Source organism: Aplysia californica, unplaced genomic scaffold, assembly GCF_000002075.1.
Source record: "Aplysia californica isolate F4 #8 unplaced genomic scaffold, AplCal3.0 scaffold00229, whole genome shotgun sequence".
Taxonomy (NCBI): domain Eukaryota; kingdom Metazoa; phylum Mollusca; class Gastropoda; order Aplysiida; family Aplysiidae; genus Aplysia; species Aplysia californica.
In genome coordinates, this window is record NW_004797499.1 from 210,276 (window position 1) to 237,102 (window position 26,827).

The 26,827-nt window shown below is 40.4% G+C and overlaps 1 protein-coding gene across 2 annotated transcripts; it reads right to left on the minus strand.

Annotated features, from left to right (window-relative positions):
• On the minus strand, positions 1-26,312 carry LOC101862040 (obg-like ATPase 1). Of its 2 annotated transcripts, none has more exons than XM_005099890.2 (12): positions 26,220-26,312; positions 21,077-21,192; positions 20,225-20,307; positions 19,823-19,883; positions 19,141-19,268; positions 17,213-17,391; positions 15,908-15,982; positions 12,164-12,261; positions 10,215-10,358; positions 9,680-9,776; positions 4,818-4,940; positions 1-1,158 (listed from the first exon to the last, which is right to left on the minus strand). In XM_005099890.2, the coding sequence occupies exons 2-12, from the start codon at positions 21,178-21,180 to the stop codon at positions 1,051-1,053; spliced, it is 1,200 nt and encodes a 399-aa protein (XP_005099947.1). In that variant the 5' UTR covers positions 21,181-21,192; positions 26,220-26,312; the 3' UTR covers positions 1-1,050. The 2 variants fall into 2 exon arrangements, with proteins under 2 accessions (XP_005099947.1, XP_035826062.1); XM_035970169.1 differs by lacking the exon at positions 26,220-26,312 and adding an exon at positions 26,130-26,189.
• Positions 26,313-26,827: the final 515 nt, after the last annotated feature.

The following is a 26,827-nucleotide window of genomic DNA, read 5'->3' on the forward strand; positions in this document are numbered from 1 at the left end:
TCAAGTAAGCTCAGCAATTTATTCATCATCAGTCAAACGTACAAACATATCTTTAAATCATTTGACTTACATTCCTAGACAGAATAAACAGCAGGCAAAAACAAAAACCAAACTTTGTCTTACACCCATACTGTTCTCTTTACTCAAAACTTTCTGGTGTTCGTTGATTCAACAAAAAAAACCCACTATTCTTATAAGTCAGCTCAACAACAATCTAAGTAATCCGTGAAACATCTGTGCCGGTGATCACCTGTGTGCAATTGGCTCATTAGATATATACCAACTTTGTTAAATACGATCAAACCAAGTGAAATGAAAAGGGTTCAATCACCCAAAGGACTCATTTTTCTCAGACTTTTGTCATGTTTTGCTTTACATGAAAGGAAAACAGGAAACGAAGTACACCAGACTTTACAAACTGACTAGTGAAGTTGCAGCCACCATTCTTTGAAAAGAAATTTTGAGTTTTTCTTTGGAATACTCTAAAAGAACCAGCTCATATCTTCATGGTCCACTTTGATGGTAAATCAATATATGACACAAAACAACTGGGGAAGATATCACATAGCCATGTTGTTCACCCTAGAGGCTAAAAGGAAAGAAGCTTTAAAAACTAACGTCTTCTCCCTACAAGGGGTATACAAAGCACATGAAAAGCATTATAACAAGAAACTGTAATCCGTTAGAAAGAGGGTCCAAAGACTAAACACAGAATTATTCTGTGAAACAAGCTTTTGGCATCTGCACCCATCACCTCTACTCTTCACAATTAAACAAACAGAGCCTTTCTACACCTAGAATTCTCTTGAGTGGCATCTTTTGTACTGTCTATATTCATTTCATAGGAGAAATGACCTCCCAATTCCAAAAAATGGAAACAGGCATTCCATAGTGTTCAAGAGAATAGACATTGAGCCATAATATGAAAAACAGCATTCTAAGGGAGGAAAATCACGTAGTATTTCACTTTACTTCACACACAACTCTTCACAGGCATACAAAAATTTATGTACTCTTTACACAAAAAGGGGAAGCTACAGACAGCAAAAATCATTTCTTTTTGCCAGTGAGGCCAGCGCCTGCGTTGAATTTGAAGAAAATGATATCGCCGTCGTTGACAACGTAGTCTCTACCTTTCTGCTTGTATTTGCCATGAGCCTGAGGACAGACAGTAAAGAGTAAAATTTAACATTTATTGTAGTATAAAGGCATCGAGGGGTGTGTGTGTGTGTGTGTGTGTGTGTGTGTGTGTGTGTGTGTGTGTGTGTGTGTGTGTGTGTGTGTGTGAGTGTGCGTGTGTGTGTGAGAAAGAGAGAGTGGGAGGGAAGGAGGGAGGAAAGAAAACTTACATTGGGGCAACCCGTATTGTTCTCTCTTTGATCTGAATGAACTAATATTTAAAATACAACCTGTTGTGATCAGACTAAAAATGTCTTACGTCCAGTCTTCATTCTCACTTCTATGTCATAAAATAAGTCAATGTCCATAGAGCCACATCACAACAATAGACACAAAGAGAAAGAGGGACATAAAAGGGGGGTCAGATGAAGACACTGCTCATTGAAGTTAGTTTCTACTTACTCTAAGAAACATGCTATAGTAGTTTTCATTAATGTACTTTAACTGTTATGTCACGGTAAATTTGGAAATCAGGAAAGTCAAAATAACATGAATATTCTGGATCAATCATAAATAAATGGACATGATGAAAAAAAAAGTGCTATATAATGGAAATAATCAGTTAAGTAAATTTGACAGCATAAACAAAACAGTAAAAGAGGTAATGCTTCCACCATTAACAAGGAAAATGCATCCCTCTTTCGTGGCAAATTGAGTTTACAAGACGAAAAGTCAACCTTTATTTCTATACAAGTCTAAAACTAGACTAGAGATATTCTCAGATATAGTCATTTTGAAGGTGGAGCTCTTGACCCAAGAAAAGCAAAGAAGAGAAGCAGAGATGCCAACCACAGAAAACCGAAATGAGTATTGGGAAATATGAAAATGTGTATTTTCAGGGGAAAATGTGTATTCCCCACGACTGACCGACGAACCAGTAATAGTAAAATATTCAGGGTATCCAGCAATATTTCCTGAAAAAAAATTACTAGCTCACCAGCTCGAAAAAGGGAGTACACACGTGTACAATATACATGTATCCAGTCAACAACATGTCAGTGTTCAGTGTCGTACTGAGGTCTTGTTTGACTTAAGTATTTCAGTCTATTATATAATATTTTCCTCTCATTATTATATAAAAAATAAATCCTGCTTTGAGAGTTCGGAAGGGCCTAGAACAAGAAATTCGACTATCAAGAACCAGTCTGGGTGTCATGATTCATATTATGAACTGACAGACTCAAATTATTGCTCAAACTCAGAGAAAAGCAATAACTTGAATGGCTCAAGGAGACCCATGCACTGTGAGAGTTGTAACAACTGTGGTAGGGCAAGATGCAGTGACACTGAAAATCTGCCAGTCTTGAACAGATAGCTACAATATACACTGTAGGTATAATTTACTATCACCCATCCAATGAAACGCGCACACTTTATTTCAATAACACAGACTTGCAAAGTATGAGGGGTCCCGATTCCGCACACGGCCTGCACCAACGCGCGCTTTGCAAAAAGCTCTAATCAAAATTCTGAAATGTGCTTCCAAGTTTTTATCCTCTGGTGTTGCCTTAACCCCCGGATAGTATCTTAAACCCCCCAAAAAATCAATAATCTCCTCCCTTATTCCGTAGTCATATACTTCGCAACGCCGTTACTCCCACCAAAGACGGTCTTTACTCACACGATGCCGCATTTATTTATGATGCGAATGCGCGCAGGTTCAGTGACCGGTCACGGTGGCGAGCCAGCCAATTTAAAAATCGGACGACGCTTGGATTTTATTATTTTTTTTTCCCCCCACAAGTGACAGCACAGCGACGAGTCCGAGCATTTATTACATTTTATTTGCATGGTGACATTGCGTTTAAACAGCACAACCTGCATGTCACAAATGTTGCGTTATCAGACAACTGCTGGCAAACTTCTCTGTGGTGACGAAAGCGAAAGTTGATCTTGATTTTCCCAACCCAGCCTTGGTGTCACATACTCTTTCGCCTGCCGCCATAGTTGCCTATTCGCGTGAAAGTGAAACGTACTCTCCGGACGGGGAAAAGCTGAACGAATACAATATCACGATCCCGACCGGCAAGTCCAAATCGGACTTGGTCTTCAAATATTCCAGTTCCGCGACACTGATACTATTTTGACAAAAGATGAGACTTGAGATAATTAGGTTTACTCACCCAAGCTGAACCTTGTATTTTTCGCATTCCAGGATGCGTATTTTTTCATGAAAAGTCGTATTCGCGTATTTTCGGCAAAAAATCGTACTAAAATACGTAAAATCGTACTGGTTGGCATCTCTGGAGAAGAAAGAACAGAGGTGGAACTACAAAGTCCACTTTATAACATGTTACACCTGCATGTGAGCCTCAACCAGATTGTCTGAAAATTTTGCGCACCCCCCCCAATAACTTATAAGAGCTTTTAAATTGTGGGTGTCATAAAAGGAAGGACTTCCGAGTAACGAGCGACCACCCGAACAAACACAATAAAGAAGAGACCTAACCCTAACCCAAACCCTACCCCTAGGCCTAACCCAAAAAAGAACCTGCAATGGCCCTCATGTAAAAAGGCCAGCACAAGTCAACAAAAAAAAGAAGAAAAAAAAGGCACACTCCAAAACAAACAAGGAGCATAATAATAATATGGCCAACATTGCTATATATAAAGAGTTTGATACAATAATACAACAGAATTGGAATATGAATCCTCCATATAAATCTAGATCTAGATCTAGTTATATTATTATTATAGATCTAGTGATCTAAATAAATCTAGAATAGATCTAATAGAACAAGTGAATAGGAATAGGCCTTGATTTTTTCAACGAGAAATCCGCATCCGATTCCGAACAGAGGGACTCAGCTGAGTCTAGATTAGATCTTTATTCTAAGTAAATAATTCACGCACCTGATAAAATGCGTTTTACCAACATTAATATTACAGCACAACCTATAATAGGGTTTGACACAATAGAAGTGGAATATGAATCCTCCATTGAGGTCTATAATGATCTATAAATCTAGATCTAGAGTAGAACAAGTGAGTTGGACTTGAAAGAATCCACATGATGAGAACAATCAGTAAACAAACGAAATTCAAAATGGCCGCTCGAGCACGAAACTGAAAGTAGATAATTTAGGTTGTCGTACTTTTTCCTATTCATAATTCTACTCAGGTTCCGACAATTATGTCGAAAACGAAAACGAAAGTGCCGACAAAGCTGACGGGAGAAAAAGGGGGCGCTGGCAGTCGGCCAGGCCTCGTACTTCGCATATTGACTAATACAGGTGGGCCTAGCGATAGCATCGGCCGGCTCGCGGGTCGGGTCGCGATTGTCGGATTTCAGACGATTGTCGGCAAACATGCAGGTCTAAACATGTGCTTCTAAGAAAATGTTTGTGCATGTTAAATATGCTTAGAGTTTGCATGTTTTACTGGTGTGCAGTTGGTGTAGGTGTTTATAAAACCCCTCAATCAGAACATTGCAAAACGGAAAGCAAATGCAGGTGTCTCCAATCGTTTCACTGATTATTTTGCCTGCACAAATTCAATGTTCCACAGACCTTCGAAAGCACAACAGCCCAAAGCAGGAGCATATTCAGTTGTGTAATTTCTTCTGTACCTTGATATGATAGACAATAATGGATACATGGCTGAATGTAAAAAAACAACCCATCTCATCAATGTCTCACCTTGACTTCATTCTCAGTTTTATGCTCAAAGAAGTCGTCATAGGCCATGACCTCAGCCATGATGAATCCTTTCTCAAAGTCTGTGTGGATTCTGCCCGCCGCCCCTGGTGCCTTGGTACCATTCTGCACATGAGGATAGAAAAAGAAAATGAACATTCGATAGAAATGGCATTTGAAAAAAATTAAGTGTGCTTTTTTTTCACATCTTTGTGCTCCACAAAATAGACATACACATCACTGAATACACACAAATACAGTGGAAACCTGACATAACAGGGATGGTGGGACCAGAGGAAAAGTCCTGTTATATCAGATCCCTGTTAAATCAGAAATGCAAGGGACGTAAGTATTTGTTGACTAATCCAGCGTGCGTGTAGCTAGGTATAGGGCTAGATTGAAGTCTGCAGCACACCGCAGCCCTCCCTAGTTTCACACGCAGCGTGTGCTTGCAGTGGCGTGGCTTGCGTGGGCTTGCTCCGTCACTGCGTTTCTCTCTCTCTTACTTTTTACACATTGTTAACGATCCTTTGTCCCTGCTATAACTGATTGGGCTCCGATGAGGCCCTGTTATTGTCGATAGTTTTTAATAGAGACAAAGAGTGGGAAAACGGGAATTTAAAAAATCCCTGTTATTACTGGATCCCTGTTATTAACGGGTCTGTTATATATATGGTTTCCAATGTACTACAAACACGCTAAAGTAAAAAAAAACCAACCCAACAACTTCCAACACCCAAGGACAGCTACATCTGCATTAGGTCACAAAGCCTCTCTGAACTCTCTCTTCCTTTTTATAGTTTTATCTCACTATCTTGGGCACAGTGGACACCAACAGACAAATATGACCATGGCGACATTGACAGCAGAATTACAAAGTTAATAATGATAATAATTGCATTTATATAGTGCTGTCTATCTGTTCTGTACCTAGTTTTCAGAAATTCGACGTAGAATTTTTCAAAGTTCCATAATATGTCAAGCTTTTTCTAACGCAATTCCTAGAATATCTTGATCATAACTCAGAATAATCTAACGATTTTGATAGAGCAGATAAGAGCCTTTGGTTTCTGCCGGGACTGCCCTCATGATCTTATGATCGATTGAGTAGGTGTTTTACGGCACTATCGACTCACTTTTGGTCATGTAAGTGCCATCTCATGATCTTATGTTGTTTTAGTAGAGTTTTAGCGCCGCTTGCAACTGCACAAGGTCATATGAGCGCCAGAAGATCAGAGGTGTTACAAGGGAGTAACAAACATAAAAAAGGAGGGGAGATAAGGACGATAGATGTTTAATAGGAAAGAAGAAGCAAACCAAACCAGAACACCCGCCAACCACCCACTCATGATCTTAGTAACTCAAAATGGGCAAAAATATCAGATAAAACTTTGTCATTCTGAGGTAGCGAGGTGACAGGTAATCCCACTGTCAAGCTTAAAACACTGTAAATGATGGATATGCAATCTACATGTACAAGAAGGGAAATATGAGAATGAAAATGGGATGTGAAGAGCAATGATAGCAAAGGCAACACATTTTTCAAAGGACAAGTTTGCATATGGTACTAGCATGAATAGTCACAGCACATGGTAAAGTATTATATATAAGCAATGACATCCAAATCAATCAAAAGTTACAAGAAAACAGAAACTTCAGATATGAAAAAAGAATCCTTTAAAAAAATCATTAAAGTCTCTAACCTTCGGAGATTATATGAAAGCTAAAATCAATCAGAGATTTACTGAATTTAATCCATTCACACTTAGCAGGCAGGCCAGCTGGGACCTCCCTTACCTTAAAAGAAGGGGAATAACTCTGCAAAACTGAATGAGCTAAATAACTAATTATTACGCAAAATTGTAGGAGAATGAAATACCGTGGAACTCGGATTTAACGAGCTCGGATTCAAAGAGAACTCGGATTCAACAAGATGAAATAGATTCCATTTTTATTTTTCTTTAAAATCAATAAAAGTAAACCGGTTTCAACGAGCACTTAAATCAGCAAGCTCGGATTCAACGAGGTTGCTTCCAGGGTGAACATCCCCCGCAGACGTGGCTTCGGTAATTTTTCTCCCAGAACGAACTTTATCTATTCCCGGAAACCATTCATTGCACCTGCATCGTGAACCATTATTCAGGGCCTTTTAAAATACCAACAAATGTGTTGTTGGCACGCGCACGTGACTACTCTGGCGTGTGTTGGGGTCGGATGGGCGGCCTGCACACATGTGGCTGTGTGTGCATGTCGGGGAGGGGGGAGGGGGGAACTAGCGGTCCAGGCATTGAACGTCGCATACAAACGCGTCATAGTCTTTTTACCCCCTCCGCAACTGACCATTATTACAATGAGAAGCTAGTCTTGACGTAGATCTACGTACTGAATTGTGCGCTGGTCTATGGAATCTAAAGTTGCCGTATGCTAGGCTCTACGCAGCAACACAACTTTTTGGTAAACAATCGAGATGACACAGGCGTGTGCATTTGAACGAATCGGTCTTTTTTTTTACACAGCTCATAATATGCCGGCATTTCAGGCACAACTTTTGACTTCTCTTATACATTACTTGCTCAGTGCCTGTAATTATCTACACAAAACTTTGTGTTTGCTATAACGAACACTCACTGTAGTATGAAAAGATATGAAAGGTTTTTTATGAGGTGTGTGTCTCGGAAGAATCACAGAAACAGATGTACAGAAAAGTGGGAAGACATGGAATAACATCAAGAGGCTAGCTCAGGATAGAGAAATGTGGAGAGTGTTTGTTCGTGGCCTACACCCTAGTGCAGGGTGAGAAAGGCAATTATGATTATAATATTATGTCTTGGATTCTGAGAGCACTCATTGCACCAATGATGGGCACGGTTGTAAAACAGTCACATAAAATCACAAAAACATACTACACCGAAAACAAAGCCTCAGAAAGAAAAATAAATATAATACAGTGGAACTCGGATTCAACGAGGTCGCCGGGACTGACCTAAAACCTCGTTGAATCTGAGTGTTCGTTATAGCAAACATGAGGATTTTTGTAGATAATTACAGGCACTGAGCACATAACGTGTAAAGAGAAGTAACAAGTAGTGCCTGAAATGCCTGCATATTATAAACTGTGTAAAAAAAGAACTAATTCGTTCAAATGCAGGCCTGTGTCATCTTAATTGTTTGCCAAAAAGTTGTGTTGCTGTGTAGAGCTTAGCATATGGCAAACGTTTGATTCCATAGACCAACGCTCAATTCATTACGTAGATCTACGTCAATACAGTGGAATCCTGTTATAACGAGAGGTAGGGGACCGGAGCAAAATGTCCGTTATAGCAGGATTCTCGCTACAAGGGATCCAGTAATAAATTCAACGGAAACTGTAAAATAGGCCTAATCTAAGAGTTTGGTGTTCTGTTTTTCCTTTTGCTATCTCCCCTGATGATGATTTTGTTTCAACATGACCTCTAGGTCTTACTTAATCAAAAATCGAATCAGGTTTCTTTCTCTAGCTTTAGATCTAGCGATGTAGACTGACAGCTCGGCGTTGGCGATCAGAAAGAAAGGGCTCTGAGCTAACTCACCCGCTGTGTCCCCCCCCCCCCCCCCCACCCTGTCGTGCATTCTGTCTGCTTGCGCACGTCACACATTCGCACCATTCATCTGTGACCTCTCCATCCCCGCATTGGAGAAGTGAGAGGCATGGTAGGCCTTGATAATCTAAACTAGGCTTACGCTGGCCTATCACGCGATGCGTTCTGCTTGTCTGCACATGCCACACCCTCCCTACTCAGTTGCGCCAGCCTTCATTGTTGACGCACATGGGCTCTCCTATTCTTTGTTTCGTAAGATCACCAACAAGTTTCTCAACTGGCGAGGTTTTGCATAATGTATAATTGACCTATGCGCTGTGCACAGCAGAAACAATATTCCGCTTTAACCGACTCGCATGTTTGTCTGATAGTGCTATAGCAGTATTTTATTTACAAAGGTAAAGAGGAGAAAAAAAACAGACGGACTCGTTATAAGTGGACTCCATTGCACTAGCTTATATAATAATGATCAGTTGCTGAGGGGGAAAAAAGACTGTGTGACGCGTTTGTATCTGCGACGTTCAACGCCCAGACTGCTTGCGCACGTCACACATTCGCTCCAAGATCCATCACAGCATTCACAGCACTGTGACCTCTCCATCCCCGCATTGGAGAAGTGAGAGGCATGATAGGCTTAGATAATCTAGACTAGGCTGCCTATCACTATCAGGCAATGCGTTCTGCTTCACAACAGCTTGTCTGCGCGTGCCACACCCTCCCCACTCATTCGCTCCATCCTGCATCGTTGGCACACATGGGCTCTCCCATTCTTTGTTTCGCTTGATCACCAACAAGTTTCTCAACTGGCGAGATTTTCATGAATAAAAATGGCCTATGCGCTGTGCACAGCAGCAGCAATATTCCGCTATAACTGACTCGCACTTTTATCTGATTGCGCTATAGCAGTATTTTATTTACAAAGACAAAGAAGAGAAAAAAACAGTATTTTAGAATAATGTCTTTATAACAGACTTCTCGTTATTTCAGGACTCGTTATAAGTGGACTCCACTGTATCACAATTGAAATCAATCAAACCCTGATACAGAGGAACCTCTCTAGCCACAACCTATCCTGGACAATCACCTTTACAATAGACCACGTCCCCCTAGCATTTTTCTATTGTGTAAGAACAAAAGAAATTGTGGAAGATGACCACTCTTCACCTTGACAATGGATAGCTGTCTTGGAGCCGTTCTGCGGTATGTTTGTCACTTCCATCAACAACAAACTGTTTCAAACATTGTCACTACAGTCTGGACATTATCACCATCACAACAAAAGTTTACCTGAATAGTCCAGGCTTTGACCTCATCTTTTCCAGCGGTGAAAAAGTAACTGAGACCCAGAGCTTTGTAGCCAGTCACAACGATTTTCTCAAGAGCACTGTAAAAAGGATCAAATAGTCGAACTAAAATGAGCAATTTTGAAGGAAAGACAACTCTAGCAAACACAGGAAGCTGATAACTGATTACTGCCCCTAACGATACAAAGAATGGACTAAAAGTAAAAAACACAAAATTTGTAAGTTATTGTATTGTTTACCAACTTTAATAGCACAAATGCGTGCTTTGGGTGCATTAAATGATAATTATCATAAATGCAGGGATACACCTAAAACTGTACTTTGAAAAGCACCAAAAATTAAGTCAGCCCAGACAGAGCGGCGACAGGGAGCTGACCCCCGTGACCCCGACGTGATAAGGCGCTCGGCGGGGAACCCCCTGCTACAACTAAAATTCCACTGCCGGTGCGTCGAGGTGTGTGTGAATATGCACAAAACTTATCTCGCTGTCTATAGGTGTGAATAAATAGAAAACTTACCTCACAGTTCCCTTCTCCTTCAGGAGGTTGTCTCTCTCCTCTTGCGTCTCGAGGTCCAGCAGATCCTGTTCCAGGGCTCCACTGAACAAGATCACCGTGGCACCTGGGTCGTTGGCATCGATCCATTCCTTGATCTTCAGGAGCCTGGGACATGGGGGAAAAACATGGATAAAATAATCAACTGTCTTTCCACATACTAAACACAAAAGACTGAAGACATGCTTTTCTTTCGTTGAAAATAAGTGAGTCTGTATCATAACAATAAAATTTAAAAAATATGTGGACGATAATCATGATAACAGAGACTGTTTGCTTTAGCAAGAGTTATACGGCGCTCGCAACTGCATAAGATCATATGAGCGCGCTAACAGAGACTGACATGATACATATCATAAAATGTTGGATAGTACTAAAATATTTCAGAGATGCAAAACAATGGTAATTGAAAAGACAACCTGAACACTGCCAAAACCCAATAAAGTCAGTGATTATCAATACAGTCCAAGCCGGTCATTGGGAGAAAGCATAAGCGTGCTTAATGCCGAAGAGTGTTTGAGTGCGAAGTAGACATTGTTCATAATCCAGGGATTTTTAAGTTGAAAATTTCCTGAGTTATTACCCTTTGTTCGTAAGTAGTGGTCGCGCAAATGTGTGCGATGTCATTTTTACTCTCCATGGTAGTTTTTGTTTGTTTGTTTTGTTTTGTGGTCGAATCAAAGTAGTGGAGTATCTTTGGTCGAATGGGAAAGGAAAACTTAATTCAGACGGCCAGTCATGGTACAGCACACTAGGCCTGGGATTACACACTGCATGTGCATACCACTGCCCGTTGTGCCACATTCATCCCACCTCACGCGTGATACATAATCAGGATTATCGGATACCGAGACGCAAAGGTGAAATCGCAGCCTGCCTCCCTTTCTCGTCACCCCCGACTCTTTGTATTTTTTTCGTCTGTGTGTAGATTTGCCCTAGGCTAGATTCTATGTCCACGCGCGCGGATGTGTGCATCTCTCTGCCTTCCTCTCTGTGGGTGTATGTGTCCATCACTTGCGTTCTTTCACGCAACACACTCACTGTTGCGGTGTAGACTCTGTTCGAACTTCGATGGGTCATCATGACATGAAAGTATTGACTGTCTTGCAAATGAAGTGAGCCTGAAGCCGAAGTTACCCTGCTTAACCCTTAAAATCCTATACCGCTGGTAACCGCTGACGCTGTATTTTCCTATACTGCTGGTCGACTTTATCGTTTAATTCCCGGTGCTAGAAACAGGAGATGTAACTCCAGATGACTCTGTCACGAGCAGAAAGTACCGATAATGTCATGAGAGCAGTTCTACACCGAAAGTTTGGAAATTTTGCGAGTTTTAAGAAAAATTAGTGACTTTTCGCTGCCCCAGACCCCAATAATGATCTCCCAGTCGGATATATCGATAATATGACCGTTGAAGACGATTGCAATGTTCCGCATAACATCGATGATGATTTTGAGAATAGTGGAATTGGCAGGGGTCCACCACTAAAGCTACCAGAGGCTAGATCTACGGCTGGGTCTAATGATACTTTGACTGAAGAGAAGTTGGGGATCACACACAAGACTTAACTCATAGAGTTGGTCCTAAATACCAGTGTTTTAACCTTTTCCCCTTTTGTTCAAACAGTGCATTCATATATATATATATAAATAACATTTTCAAACTTCAGTAAAATCTAACAACAATTAAAGACACAGTAAATAAAACAATGAAAAAACCTAATTTTTTCTAGTATCGCAATTTTAATTCAGGGTTCTAGGGAGGTATGAAAAAAAAGAATTTGGGGTTTTAAGGGTTAAAGGTGTGTAATTTATATAGTAAAAATTCGGTAAGAGCCGCTTAGCGTGCTAGAGTCTGAAACGTGCTTTATGGCGGAGCGCTTAAAGCCGACACGGACTGTATTCATAAATACCATTTGTTTTTCCTCCTGATGTAATCCTTTTCCGACAAGTTCACCAAGTAAATGACAGGTTTCGAGGTCAGGAACAGATGTTGATTCAGGTATTCAATCTAAAAAGCAAAGGACATAAAAATGAAGGTTACAAAATCTGTGTTCAATTTTTGTTTTAACTGAAAAATTAAAGAGCAAAAGTTCTGGGTTCAATTTAAAAAATCATGCATGAACATCCATTGCTGAAACAGAGTACACATACAGAATAAGGATACTATTTTCAAGTGAAATTCAATCAACTTTTAAATGGACTTGGCGCAGCCACATGAAAATGACTAGGAGAAGAGACCAATAAAAGCTTGGATTTACTTGGATCCAGAGCTAGAATCATAGCAGGCGGCACATATCCATAGCTGCTCATCTCTCCTTTCCAGCGTCCACCTCAGGGTCTTCCTGCTAATTGTCTCCATGAGGAGCTGGTTTGAGACACGCCTGACCACTCCTCAGAGCAAACTTTTTTTCGCTGTGTCCCGCACACACTTTTCTTTTATTGTGCTGAGTGTGTGGGAGTCTGTCTCCTCTTGGTTGTGAAGGCATCCTTGCATCTGGCGATCACCATTGGTGGGTCGAGCATGATTCGGCCATTGGGTGCTGCTTTGCCGGCAAGTTCATCAGCACGTTCATTTCCGTGCACCCCGGCGTGACCAGGGCAGAACACCCATGTAATTTTTAGGAGGTGGCTATTTACAATGGAAGCTCTCCAGTCACTGTAGAGCCACCCACTCCTGATTTTTTCTAGGGTGCTCATCGAATCTGTGACAAACAGGGCATGTTTATACGCCTCCATGCTGATCCATTCCAGCGCCTCTGTTATTGCCTTGACCTCCATTGCCATGCTCGACGTAGTGCACTCATAGGCTACAGACTGTTCTTTAATTATCTTCCCATCAACTCGAGCACTGAACGCCCACCCAGATTTCTGGCCACGCCTCACTGATCCGTCGGTGAAGACAACAACACCACCCATCACTGAATTTTCCTCAAGGATGGCCACAATTTCCGCATTAGTTGCACTTGCTGGCCACTCTCGACCTAGCGTAGCTATCACCTTCATGAAGTTGCTCATGTCTTTTTCCGGCCTTATCCAGTCACATCCTCTTTTTATGTCCTCGATTTCACAGCACATATTGAGAGTTCACTCCGCCTGCACCACCAATGAAGATCCTCTTTTCAATCTTTGGCGTACTTGGTTTCCTATTTTCGGATGTAGAGGGTGACGTTCGTCTGCTGTTACTCGAAGGTAGGCCTTGACTTGTGCTAGCTTGTGTCGGTGGGTTAACGTTGGCAGGTCCAGCAGATATCTCATTGCTGATGCTGCTGTGTCACGGGTGCATCCAAGAACAGTTCTCATTCCTTCATTTTGAATGACTTCGAGGCGATGAAGTTGGGTTTTGGGTAGGGTGAGCATACCAAAGCCATAGTCCACTACAGACAGTACAACCGCTTGAAGCATGATCATAAGGGCGCGTTGGGGCATAGATGCAGCCATCACTCTCAGTGCTACAAGTCCTTTCCTTGCTCTGGTGATAATGTTCGTCACATGGTCTTTTGCCGAGAGGGTGCGGTCAAAGGTAATGCCCAGGTATTTCAATTTCTCTTGCCTTTCCAACTGCGTACCTTGTATATTGACAGTAGGCATGATAGCCTTGACTGCCCTGTTGTTGAGACTGGTCCACAGTACCCCTGCCTTCGTTGGATTAAGTTTTCCATTGTTCTGTTCGCACCATTCACCAATTCGATCTAATTCCTCCTGCATGCTCCTTGCAATCAGCTCCCGATCTCTCCCCTGCCTGTATACTAATACATCATCTGCAAAGCTTAGCGTACGGCCAGGTCCCTCCAATTGATTGGCTGTAAGACTGATGGTGTATATATTGAACAAGACTGGTGACAGGGCCGATCCCTGGGGCAGTCCTGGGGTTATGGTAATAGGTTCAGAAGCCCAGCTGCCAAGGCGCAAGGAAACCTTTCTTTTTAACAATTTTAACAAGGCATTTCCTACCCAGATCACCAATTCAGGGTCGATCTTCATATTGATCATAGTTCGCATGATCAAGCTAAAGGGCACCCGGTTATAAGCATCTTCTAGATCTAATGCGGCGACTAGTGTCTCTTTTCCCTCCTCAAAACCGTCGTATATGTCGAAGGCCAAAATTGCCGCATTCCTCCAGGTGTCCTTACCAGGGCGGTAGCTGCCAAGTTCCACAGGTATCAGATTGTTGCGCTCCAAGAAATTGGACATCCATCTGGACACCATTTTTTCCATTAGTTTCCCCACCGTGTTTTGCATTGTGATAATCCTGTAGGACTCAATTTTTGTGGGGTCCTTCCCGGGCTTTGGTAGGGGTGTAAGATAACTGTCCAGCCAATCCTGTGGAACCAACCTGTCGTGCAAACTAATATCCAGGATGTTTGCGAGACTCTCCAAGTTGCGGTCATCCAGATCCTTGATGTGGGAATAACACACCCCATCTGGGCCTGGTGCTGTGTCAGGTGCCCTCTTAAGTATATTTCGAACAGCCTCCAATGTGACTTTTAACTCTTCCTCTCCTTCCCAGTATCTTCCTTCTATGTCCCTAAAAGCTACCAACAGACAAACAGCTCTGTGTGTTAACCCTCGTCCTGCAGGGGCTGGATTTATGTCGCCCGATAAGCCTATTTCGGCACCTTGCCTTTGTTCTGGTCCTGCGTCAGTCTGGCCCCTGGCTCAGCACACGCGAGCCGAGCATCATCTCCCGTTCAATTCGGGTCCCGTGTCGGATCCGCATTCACGCAGCTCATGTGTGTGTGCGTCAGTCTGCTTGAGTTTGTGTGCACTTGTGGTCTACTTCTAGAACCGCCTGCTTTGGTTCATAATTGAGGCATACATTTCATTCAAAACACACCAAGTTGGTAGCTCTAGATGTTCGTCCAATGAAATTAGAACAAACTGACCCACTTAGACGTGAGGAGCTCGAAAGGATAGTCAGGAAACAAGATTTCCATTTTTCTATGCAAAATCTTTCAAAAGAGCTTGATTTTGTATGAAATGATACTACCTGATAAAAAATAAGTTTGTTAGGTAGTTTTGAATACCATTGTGCAGGTAAAAAAAATAATTTGAGTGCAAAACATTTTAAAATTGACCTATATTATCCCCTTTCGAACCCCAGATCACTCATAACAACAAGAGCGTCTAGAAAGGTTATTTGAATGGGCGTAACTACTCGTAATGTTTTATCAGCTTATGAGAGGGGGTTATTCATGAGTGTGTAACACTTTATAAACAGGAAGCTATAAAAGATAGAGCATTATTTTCATCATCGATTAACACACTCCTACGGTATTCATGGCGAAAACACATGTTTCCAGGCGCACTCGCTGTACACCAACAGTAAACACTGAGTGACCCAGCGGCCTGCCTGGAACGTGCGACGTAATCGGTTGCTGATAAGATTCTCATCTCAGCACAGACGCAGGACAAGAGTTAACTAGAAATGTTATTGAAAGTAAACAATCATGTTTCAAAACACTACAAAAGTTTAACTGAAATCTAATTTGGGAAATACAGTTTTGAAACATGTCTCAGAGGACCATTTCAATTTCGAATTCGATAAAGCAATTTGAGTAATAATGATGTGAAAAGGCTGGAACCAGATAAAATCAGTCCAAAAAAGTACTTCAGTGCGCGTTACAACAACCATAAGAAGAAAAAAACATATTTACCTCCTTTGCATCCCAAGCACTTTGCCGAACCCATTTCTTATTTTCCAGCAGTTCATGCACTTTTTTCAGTACTTCCTGAAAAAAGAATGTAAATACTGTACAAGGCAATGCAAAATTTGTTAATAAAGCACACAAATAATAATCGCTGGGGTTATTTTCTTTACAATTCAAAATGCAAACATCAATTTTGCTTTGTGAAAGATTCTTTTCAATAATCTGCATGAAAAATAATTATTAACTCTAAACAAAAGAATCTAGATGCAGGATATTAAAATCGGATTTTAAAAAAGACAATAACTGGACCATATCAGGCATGAAATAGCAGTATCTCTCATGGGGGAGAAAGCAGTTAAGAGTCAAATCTTTGTACAAAGGCATACGGCACATATGATTTGTAACGAGATATACTCCAATGAACCCCCACATTGTACTGTCAGTGCTTCCAACAGCAAAATCCCAAAATGGAGGAAAAATTGGCTGGGGTCTGAGGGCCGCAGAAGGTCCCCAGTGGGTCCAGGGCAAAGCCCTGGTTGGGGGTCCGAGGCTGAAGAGAATTTGCAATTGAAAAGCTAAAACTTGGTCGTTCTGAGCCTAAAATTTAAAAAAGAAAGAGATTCACACACCAAGTAAAGTCACTATTTAACTTTAACCAGGCCTAAATTGGTAAAAGGAAAAGTATACTTTGTAAGAAAAAGCTCCTCCTGGGGACAACACCTAAATGTGCATGCTTACTCACTACATAAAAAAACTACAAAGCAAGAAATGATAATTATGGGAAAAAATTGTTGGTCAGTCGGAAGGAAAAAAACCCAAAACTTCTGCGACCGGGATTCGATCCCATACTCATAAAATTGTATGACTTCATCAAATGCAGACATGCTGTCCATTCGGCCATCAGAACTTGCAACAGTGAAAGGTAGATTAAGCTTGACATTTACAGCACCGTTTCGGGAAAGGCAACGCAACATAGATCTAGATGTAGCTTTCTTCTTTTTTTTACAAAGGAGAAAGTGAGAAAGTTGGAAACATGGGAGGGGGGAACCACCAAAGAGACGGCGGGCATCGGATTGGCAGATGAGGTGGGAAGAAACTAAAAAATGGCGGACATCTGCCATTTAGTGGAAAATTGGAAGCACTGACTGTGAGGACTATTCACAAATGAAAAAGACCAAACACACAAAGAGACAAAAAAAAGAAGCAACTTTTTGTTTCAAGAAATGCATTCGGTACAAAATTATTGTGTTAAAAATCCTTTATATTCAATGTTCATGTGATATTATTTTCAATATGTCTGCATTGACTTACATGCTCCTCCTTCTTTTTCTTATCCCCACCGCCGCGAGTCACGCTTCTCTCCAGAGGCTCAAGATGCTTGTTGAGGTACTCTATGTCCTTCAGACGTATCTCATCGTGGATGATCTCCAAGTCACGAGATGGGTCAACGTCTCCTTCCACATGCACAATTTCATCATCAGAAAAAGCCCCTGTAAAGAGACAATAATGAATGAAATCAAACAGGACAGACACAATAACAAATAACTGTCCTGTTCCCTTTTGTAGCATATGGAGCAAGACCTATGATTGTCATGTGGTCTCTACATAAAACCTAAGAATGAAAGGGACGACTTCTCAAAGGGTCAACTATTTAACTACTTTGCCTATTTCACAAATTTCCAAATTGTAAAATAACTGACACAGACCTGCCACTCTATGAAATCTAAAAATCAGGATTTTAGAGTAAAAAAATGAGGATCAGGTGAAAAAAATTGGGATCAATGGCAAATCAGTCATAAGGGGCACTGGGGAAGGGGGATCCTGGTTCCCTTTTAATGAGGCAAGTAGGCAAGACAAAACTTTGGCGGAATAAGTTCACGTTTGGGCCTCTAAATAGAGAGAAAACTGAAAGACAGCATATATGTACTTGAGTCAGAGTTGGATAGACTGGGGGAGCGCAGGTTGCAGTAAAGCTGAAACTCTCATAGTCTTGAAAATAGCAGACACATAACTCTAATCATCCATGCAAAAGCCAGCGTTTTCATACAGTAACAACGTTTGACTTCCATCGCATAATATACACTCAAGGCACCCCCCCCCCCCCCCCCCCGCGAAAAAAAATCGCGTCAAGGTTGTTCATTTATCTTTTTTTCTTACTCCTTTATCCTCAATTAGTACCTGTATCACAGCACGCACTTTAAGCCCAAGTGTAAACCCCCTCCCCCGGTCATTCACACTGGTTAAGTCCCGAAAGACACCTCGATCATTGCGACCGGTGCGAATGAACTTTTTTGATCCCGACTGCCGACGGTCCCCGACACATGCGCGCGCTACTCATACGTACAAGGTCATGTCACGAGATGCGAATGAGCGTAGTTAGAAAGTTCCACAGACAGGTCTTGATGATGGACCCGACTAACCAGAACTCAGACGAAGCTGGCTTTTAAAGCAACGGCAGAACAACGAATAGATTATTCTTAGGCCCATGTCATAATTGTTACAGTAATCAGGACACCGTCGGAGAATTCTGGGTTATAAAAGCGAAAGTAGATCTAGAGCATATCCAAGTCGAAATTCCAAACCGATACCAAGTCGATTTTAGTTGAAATAACGTGCGTGAGTCATCTACTAGATTCGGCATAGATTCTTTAGAAAGTAGCTTTTCAAGTTCCTGCCTATAAAAAGTTCAATCGGTGCTTCCAAGCAAAAGAGACTGCAGAAATTTTTTTATTTTTTTTAAAGAACCGGACGCAACGACAAAAAATCAGGATACTGACGATCGAAATTGGGAAAATCGGGATGCTTGAGATTTGGGGTATCGGGATGAGAGGCAGGTCTGCAGACAGTGAAAATTCCAATACAAGTTTCTACTTCTTGAGCAGTAAGTTGTATGCTTTCAAACAAACATGAAAACTTATCACAACAAAACTTCAAACAAAAAGGAAAGAAAGTGTCGAGTGATTTTGCATCCCTGACTATGAGCATAAGAAGTAGGGAAAAAAAGTTCAGTCTACACTAAATGCTGACTTGACAAACATGCAATATACCACTACAAAGTAGCCTACTCATTCTGATAAATATTTGCTTTTCAAGGAAAAAGAAATAATTACACACCACTGACAAAGAAACATACAGAATGGATTCACGGTGTAGCATTACTCAAACATGGCAAGCAAATGAACCTTTGAAAAGATGGGAAAAGAAAGATTTTAAATTATGAAGGAAAAAAAATTACTTACGGACACAATGAAACACTGCATCACAGGCCGAAATGTTAGAGAGAAAAGCATTGCCCAAGCCTTTGCCTTCATGTGCACCTTTGACCAGCCCGGCAATGTCCACAACGTTAAGGAATGCTGGCACTTTGCTGAATACAAAGAAAAGAGACAAACAAAATTAGTTAAAACTGCAATTCGGATCAACACGGACATGAACATGCCAATATCCAGGACTAAAGTAGACGTACATCATATTCAGTGCATGCAATCTTTTATACACAATCTGGTAGTTGCCGTCTATTTAACTAATGAAATAGTTCAACCGTTGCCATACTTCACAGCTCGGTATTCTTGTACTGCAGAATACCAGTGGGAAAGGAGGGGAATGCTGTGGAAAACATGCACAACACAGTTTTATTCAGATTTATAGTCAGATACGCTGACTAATTTCTTCCCCTTCTTCATGTATAGGCACAACGCGTAGCTAAGGAATTGTCAACAATGACAGCTTAACAAATAATCTGAAAAGAAAATGCATACAAGAAAAAGAATTCCCTTCAAATTCCTTCTTCTAGAAGGAGAACTGCTTGTTACAGAAACTATTTTCTTCCACTCACATTCTTTTTGACATTATTACAGTTTGTTTCATTAACAGCATCAATGAAATACCTTTTATCTTACAACCTTTCAAACATAATCTCACCTGACAGGTTCGTAGGTCTCCACTAAGTAATCCCATCTCTTGTCTGGCACAGGCACTCGACCTACATAGTTAAAGAGAGAAAAGACCAAACTTCCACTTTTTTCTTTGAATGCCACAAAAAACAAAATGTTAAGAAATCACAGATTTATGTGTAAGAACAATTTAACACAGTGCCCCCAACAAAAGACTAGCACAAATCTATTTTTCTTCTAAAATCTCATAAATCAACAAAAATAAGAGTTTAATAGGGTAACGTTTCACCCAAGCTACTCCAGTCCACCGAGACCACAAGTTTAAAGGTCAATCAAATCGAGAGAACAAAAACAGCTCAAGAACTAGTTTGGAAAAGAAAGGAAAAAGTAAAAGCATTTTGAGAATAGCAAGAAATGTTATACTACTCACTCTCATTGGGATCAATGGTACAGAATGGAAAGTTTTCAGCCTGTGCCTGACTTTTTGTCAAACAATTGAAGAATGTAGATTTTCTGTGGGAAAAAAATTACAAAACAAAACTGTAAATGGAAAATCATATAATGAGTATCAGATTAATGCAACAAGACATTTTTTGAACAACTGTAATCTGTCATTTTTTAAATATATATTATTAATAAGTCTACACATAGGTGTGTGATCACTTGAACAGTATTGTGAATAAGCTTAACTTTTCCACTTGTATTGCAGTCAATGCTTGGTGTTCATTTTATTGTAAATAGTTGGGTATACTTGCAGAATTTTTCAAAGTTGATACAAGGCAGCTTTAGATCCCAGAATAAAAAAACACACAATATATATATATATATATATATATTGAAATATTTACTAAATGTCACTTTTAACTGACTAGCTTTCACTATCACACTCGTAATCAATCTATGAAATGTCAAAGACAGGAGTGCCACATTTTACACCATTGAGAAGGAAATTCGATATAAATTCAGATATCTTTGTTCAATATAACTTTTGATATAAATAGCAAAGCATTGAGGATTACTGTTTTCCATTTCATGCAACAGAGATACGAGGTCTTTTTATTTTTATTTTTCTGTACATATAACAGTGATGCAGTGAGTAAGAAGTTTTTGTACTTCATCACCTTAACACTACTGATGTGCGAGATCAATTGCAAGTCAAGAACAAACAAGTGATTATGAGGATGACTGCTGCTACATTTTTCATTCAGTTCGTTTACTTCAAATTTTTGTCACGTTTCATGAACAAATCATGCATGATGTTCTCACAATTAACATGCATTACCCAACATTTGGAAGTCCAACAATGCCGATTTTCAGATTTGTTCCAACTCGGCCAATCAAGGGAGGGGGTTTGTCAGCATCATCACCTTTCTTTTTTGGTGGCATCCTGGCAGCTTACTGGAAAGAAACAAGTTTAAAAAGCAATAAATGAACAGACTTTTGTACAGTAGAGAAGCATGTATAAATGACGTATTAGATCCATCAAACATAAAAAATACCCTATCTCCTTTTAGTTTTAGTAGAGGGTTTATGGCACTCGCAACTGCATAAGGTCATATGAGCGCCAAGGGGAGGATGTCAACAGAGAAGTCTTTACAGGGACTTACTCTGCTCACCTCTCTAGCTTCAACAGCACAAGGTCTACTTCAACTATCAAGGCACCCCGGAAATAGCAGGTCACAAGAAGAGTGACAAACATACAAAAGAAGTAGAGGAAAATGACAATAGTAAGGATATGGAAAGAAAAAGCAGCAGTTCCCTGTTGTAGATCAGGCAGTTATGAGCGTGACACGATGAATCAGCCCATTTACAATTCTACTGTGCATGAACGAGAAATGTCGGGGGGGGGGGAGACCGCCATCTCCACAACATTTATAAACTAAACTATCAACACAATATAACAAATCATTCATTTAGTAGTAGGCAGGTAGAGGATGTTCAAATGAAATTAATAAATGTATGGAAGTGCCTATTTGTAAGGCCTCATTGCAAATAGCGCCAGTGTGCTAAATAAAACGCTGTTTGTTATATGAAGCTTAATCTACCTTACGTTGTTGGAAGTTCTGATGGCCGAAGGGACAGCGCGTCTGCGTTTGAAGCCAAACCATTATTTTATGAGCGTGGGAACAAATCCCGGTCCTGGAAGTCTTTTTTTTTCCTTCGTCCTCTTCTCCATTGACAAACAAATTTTTCCCATAATTATAACTTGTTGCTTTGTAGTTTTTTATGTAGCGATGAAGCATGCACATTCTGGTTTTGTCCCCAAGAGGAGCTCTGTACAAAGTAGGCCTTAGTATAGCCTCCTATACTTTCCTTTTCCTTTTACCAATTTAGGCCTGGTTAAAGTTCAATAATGGCTTTCCTTGGTCTTTTTAAATTTTAGGCTCAGGAGAAGAAAAAAACCCCTTCCAGGACCGGGATTCGATGCTATGCTTGGAAGCACTGAACAATAGAGAACGTAGACAGCTTGTATACATACGTTCTCTAGGCCTAACTTAAAGATTTTAGGTAGATCTATTGTATGACGACACTGCGGACAGGTAATAATGCATATACCGAGTTGCACCGTCTTGTTATTGTTATCCAAGAGTCTTTCAACTTATTTGCTCAAACTCAAATGATTATGATAGATGAACAAGACTAGATCTAGATTCTACGTCTAGTCTACTTTAGTGCAAACAATGTCAGAAACAATTTAATTGTTAGATCTAATCTATATCTAGATATATACCCAATTTTGATCGGAATAAGACGTCATAAAAAAAGTAGTCAAATCCTAGGAGGTTTATAAAAAAACTAAGAAAACTTCCACAATTCAGGCAGTACTATAATGTTATTAAGTAAAAACGATGGCTTCAAGATCATCTAGTACTAGCGTTTCAAATAGCATGGGACCTATTCAGAACGCGGCGTTTCAAATGGCACAACAGCTATTCAGAACGCAGTGTTTCAAATAGCACGAGAGCTATTCAGAACGCAGCATTGCAAATAGCGCCTGCCTAAATGTATTTTTTAAACTAAAAAAAGATCATGATTTATCATTCCATTTTCACTCCAATGATTTGGTAGGAATTCCGTGAATTAGATCTAGTATAATTTTGGCTTTGAAAGTAAGACAAGACTGTGGAGACACATTCCCATTGTAGATTAGTATCCAATATAGTTCAATAAATATAAAGATATAAAGTGAAACAGTATAACGAACTGGCTACTTGACTTAGATCTAGAGACTAGAGTCTACTTAGAATTAGAATAAAAAATAAATTCTAGCACTGTAAAAGTAAAAGTTGTGTAGTTGAGTTACTAAGCATGACATAGGCAGAAAGTTAACGAAGTGACTATTTCTCCGAACATTCGGGAAAATAAACTTCATAGACTCTATTTCTCCAAGATTTAGGTGTCATCTTTCATTCTGCCATTCTGCGGGGACTGAGAAGCATTTTTTTGCATCGAATTCAATTTCTAGAGCTAGGGATTTTTAATTGTCTGAATATTCAGATCAGTTGTGATTGGGGTAACATTCCCGGACTATACTTCATTTGAAAATGCCTTCAAAAGGTACAGCGAGAATTTGCATTTAGTCACCCCAAAAGAAAAAACGAAAATCCTTCCTGTAAACAAACAAAAAAATCCCTCCACGCACCCCCCCCCCTCCCACGCCCAGTTGACACCTTATACACACACAAACACATACACTCACTCATACACACACTCACTCATACACACACACACATACACAAACACACACTCACACTACACTAACTCACACACACACATGCGCAGGCGACTCCATTCCCAAATTATCAACAACTCTCGAGAACCATTCGAAGAAATAGAGTTCAAGTTTACTTTCCCTAGCGTTCAGAGAAATAGAGCCGGCCAAAAGTTTATCCACACTTAGTTAGGCCTAGAATCTAGAAACAAGAACTAGATCTAGAATCTAGATCTATCTAAATCTAGAACAAATAGAAAGAGAGAAAATTAAAGAATAGCAGACCACCTGTCGGAACTACTTTTTGGGGGGACTAAAAAATGTCCCAAACTAGATCTAGACCTATCTATTATTTTTGTGACTTTAGCAAGGGGTGAACCCCCATGCATCCACCTTTATCTAGTCTTCACCCCCCCCTTTCTATATTATCATGTGTCTCAACTTAGAATTTTTAAAAAGGAGGAACTTTCCGCATGATCGCGACAGAAGCCCATTTTCGTGAGACACCCACTATTATTATACTGTGTTGGACCGTTGAGTGTTGAAATAAAAACCATTAATTTATCAAAGCACGGCTATTTCATACCAGTTTGAGGGTTTGGAAGATAATTTCAAGTAAGAGTCACTTACCAAATATTTACAATCTTGATTACGTACAGAAAGTGGTGGCGCACTGGTCTTGTGCGACTTATTTAAATATATTTTACCTTTTAAGAACATCATATCGCCTGCATATAAACTATAAAAATGAACGAAGTGGCTAGCCATACTTAAGTACGGCTAGACTGATAGTCTAGCCGTACTTAGATCTGGGTTTGGCCCTATCGACTCAAGCCTGTTTAGTACAAAGGTCTCATTAGATCTAGATCTAGTACTTATTCAGGTTCAAATACATGCAAGTCAGTAAGGCATCTTTTGGTTTTATCCGAAATACAAATACTTTAGGCATTGCAAACTAAAAATTTCATTTATAATTCAGCCATCAATATTAAGTACGGCTAGCCTGACAGTCTAGCCGTCCTTTTAAAGTACGGCTAGCCTGGCTGTCTACCCGTACTTAAGTACGGCTAGACTGCCAGTCTAGCCGTACTTATCTTAGGCCCTATTAACATTAGAAAACAGGAGGTTTAAAATACATGCACTGTCATTAAGGCACCTGGTTTCGTCTCAAATGCAAATATTTTAGGTACTGCACACTAAAAATGTATATTTACAATTCAGTAGGCCTATTTTTTGTAAATGGTCAGTCTAGCCATCATATTAAGAATAAGTACGGCTAGACTGCGAGTCTAGCCGTACTTAAGTACGGCTAGACTGCCAGTCTAGCCGTCATTAAGTACGGCTAGCCTCTTCCAAAAATGAATCTTGTCTTGAGCCTGAGAAAAGGTCTAGAACCAGAATATCGACTGTCATGAACCAGTCTGGGTGTAATGATTTGATAATAAAAGTGAAAGACAAAATTAATGCTCAAACTCAAAGTAGAGTAATAACTTGAATAGCTTGAAAGTAAACCTATTCAGTGTGAGAGGTGTAAGAACTGTGGGAGGGCAAGATGCAGTGACACTGAAAATCTGCGATTCTTCAACAAAAAGCTAAAATATAGAGATATGACTGTCACCCATCCAATGAAACGCGAACACTGAGGCCCCTGCCGTAAGTTCAAATACACGTTTACAAGTAGTTATATTATGACGGATCCCGATATACACACAAGTGAGAACAAATGCACCAACGCACACTTTACTTTGCAGAGAGCTGTAGTAGTAATAAAAATTTAAAAAATATTAATTGCTTCCAATTTCTGTTCTTTTTTTGTCCTCAGCTGTTGCGTCCAGCCCTCCCCCCATCCCCAAGTGAATCTTTTTACTTATTAAAAAATCAATCTCCCCCCATTCCGGAGTCCTGTACTTCACAGCGCTCAGAACGCGCGCAGGTTCATTGATTGGTCACAATGATGAGCCCGACAAGACGCTTGTATAACTTTCTTTCCCCCCCCCCCCCCCCCCCCCTCCCAAAGCGACAGCACAGCGACGACCATTGTTTTCATGGCCACACCACATTTGTATGCAAAAAACTGCACGTTACAAATGTTGCGTTATCAGACTTTTACAGACAAATTTCTGAGATCTTGATTTTCCGGTCGAGCCTCGGTGTGACAATTCCACTTGCCGCCATTGCCGCCTGTTCGCGTGAAACATACTCTCAGACCGGGAAAAGCTGAATTAAATCACAATCGCGACCGGCAAAAAAATGAACTTTTAAAAAGACGTCGGATTTGGTTTTCAAATTTATATTCGAGATCTTTTATGTATTTTCCCGCGTCTGCGATTAAAAAAAAATTCAAGGGTAATTCCCAAGGCCTGGCAGTCCCTCTGCTCCCAGCAACTCTCTTTCTGATTGACCCGCTGTTGCGGTAGCAGAAGAGTGAAGCGGAGGAAATTGATTCTACAGCACTACACTGGACTACAGTACAGTACAGACTACTGACTGGCACTGGACTACTTTTGTGTAGTTTGAAGTTGTAGTGCACTGTCTAATTCAAAGTCCTAATGAACTAGATCTAGATATAGGCCTAGAATCTAGATCTAGAGAAAATCTAGATTTCTGTAATAAATATAATCACCCAGATCAGCAAACAGAAAGCATGGAATGAAAGGCAACAATCAACAAAAAGACAAAAGCAATTATATTACATTCTGATGAAGCAACCCACCGGTGAAAAACGTGTATTCCCCAATATGGCAACAAATAACAAGGACAGTACTTCCGGTTAACAAAGCTGAAGAGTTACATCACTCTCTGGCGAACCTAGATGTTCAGAGTAAGGGAGAGAACCGTAACAAATATTATTACTGAGAAATAGTTGTAAGTTAGACAAGGCTAGGAGGTTATGTAACTTCTACTCACCTCCAAGAACCTTACCATAAATATAATCTTACTATATAACCCCCTTTCTAACAATAGAAACGGTATATTATCGCTGAACCATACAAGTATCAGATATTATGCACACAGAATAATTATACGAACGCAAGAAAATTGAGGTTTATGTTAAGTTAACCGTTACCCTCCTATTTTCCATAAGTATAAGCTAACCCCGCTTGGAAAGACCGTTCTCAGCTAACTGGGGTGTAGCAGTGTAGCTTCGGACAATTCTATATTTTAACCTCGGTCAGGCGCTCCACTTAAAGATCGCCATTCGATTTCAGTGTGGGCAGTGGCAGGGCGCCATTGGTGCAATTGGTGCAAGCGCTCTACCTAACCCTGGCCTTCTCTCTCTAATAGTTCTAAACCAGTCAGTGCTCTAGATTTACATTTGGC

What these genes read in the sequence shown, in the direction of transcription:
- LOC101862040 (XM_005099890.2), bottom strand. Translation starts at nt 21,180, where the DNA reads ATGCCACCAAAAAAGAAAGGTGATGATGCTGACAAACCCCCTCCCTTG. An exon ending in GAGACCTACGAACCTGTCAG is followed by an intron (nt 19,269 to 19,822) that starts GTGAGATTATGT and finishes CTTTGTATTCAG; the next exon opens with CAAAGTGCCAGCATTCCTTA. An exon ending in AGAAAAAGAAGGAGGAGCAT is followed by an intron (nt 15,983 to 17,212) that starts GTAAGTCAATGC and finishes TTCTTTTTTCAG; the next exon opens with GAAGTACTGAAAAAAGTGCA.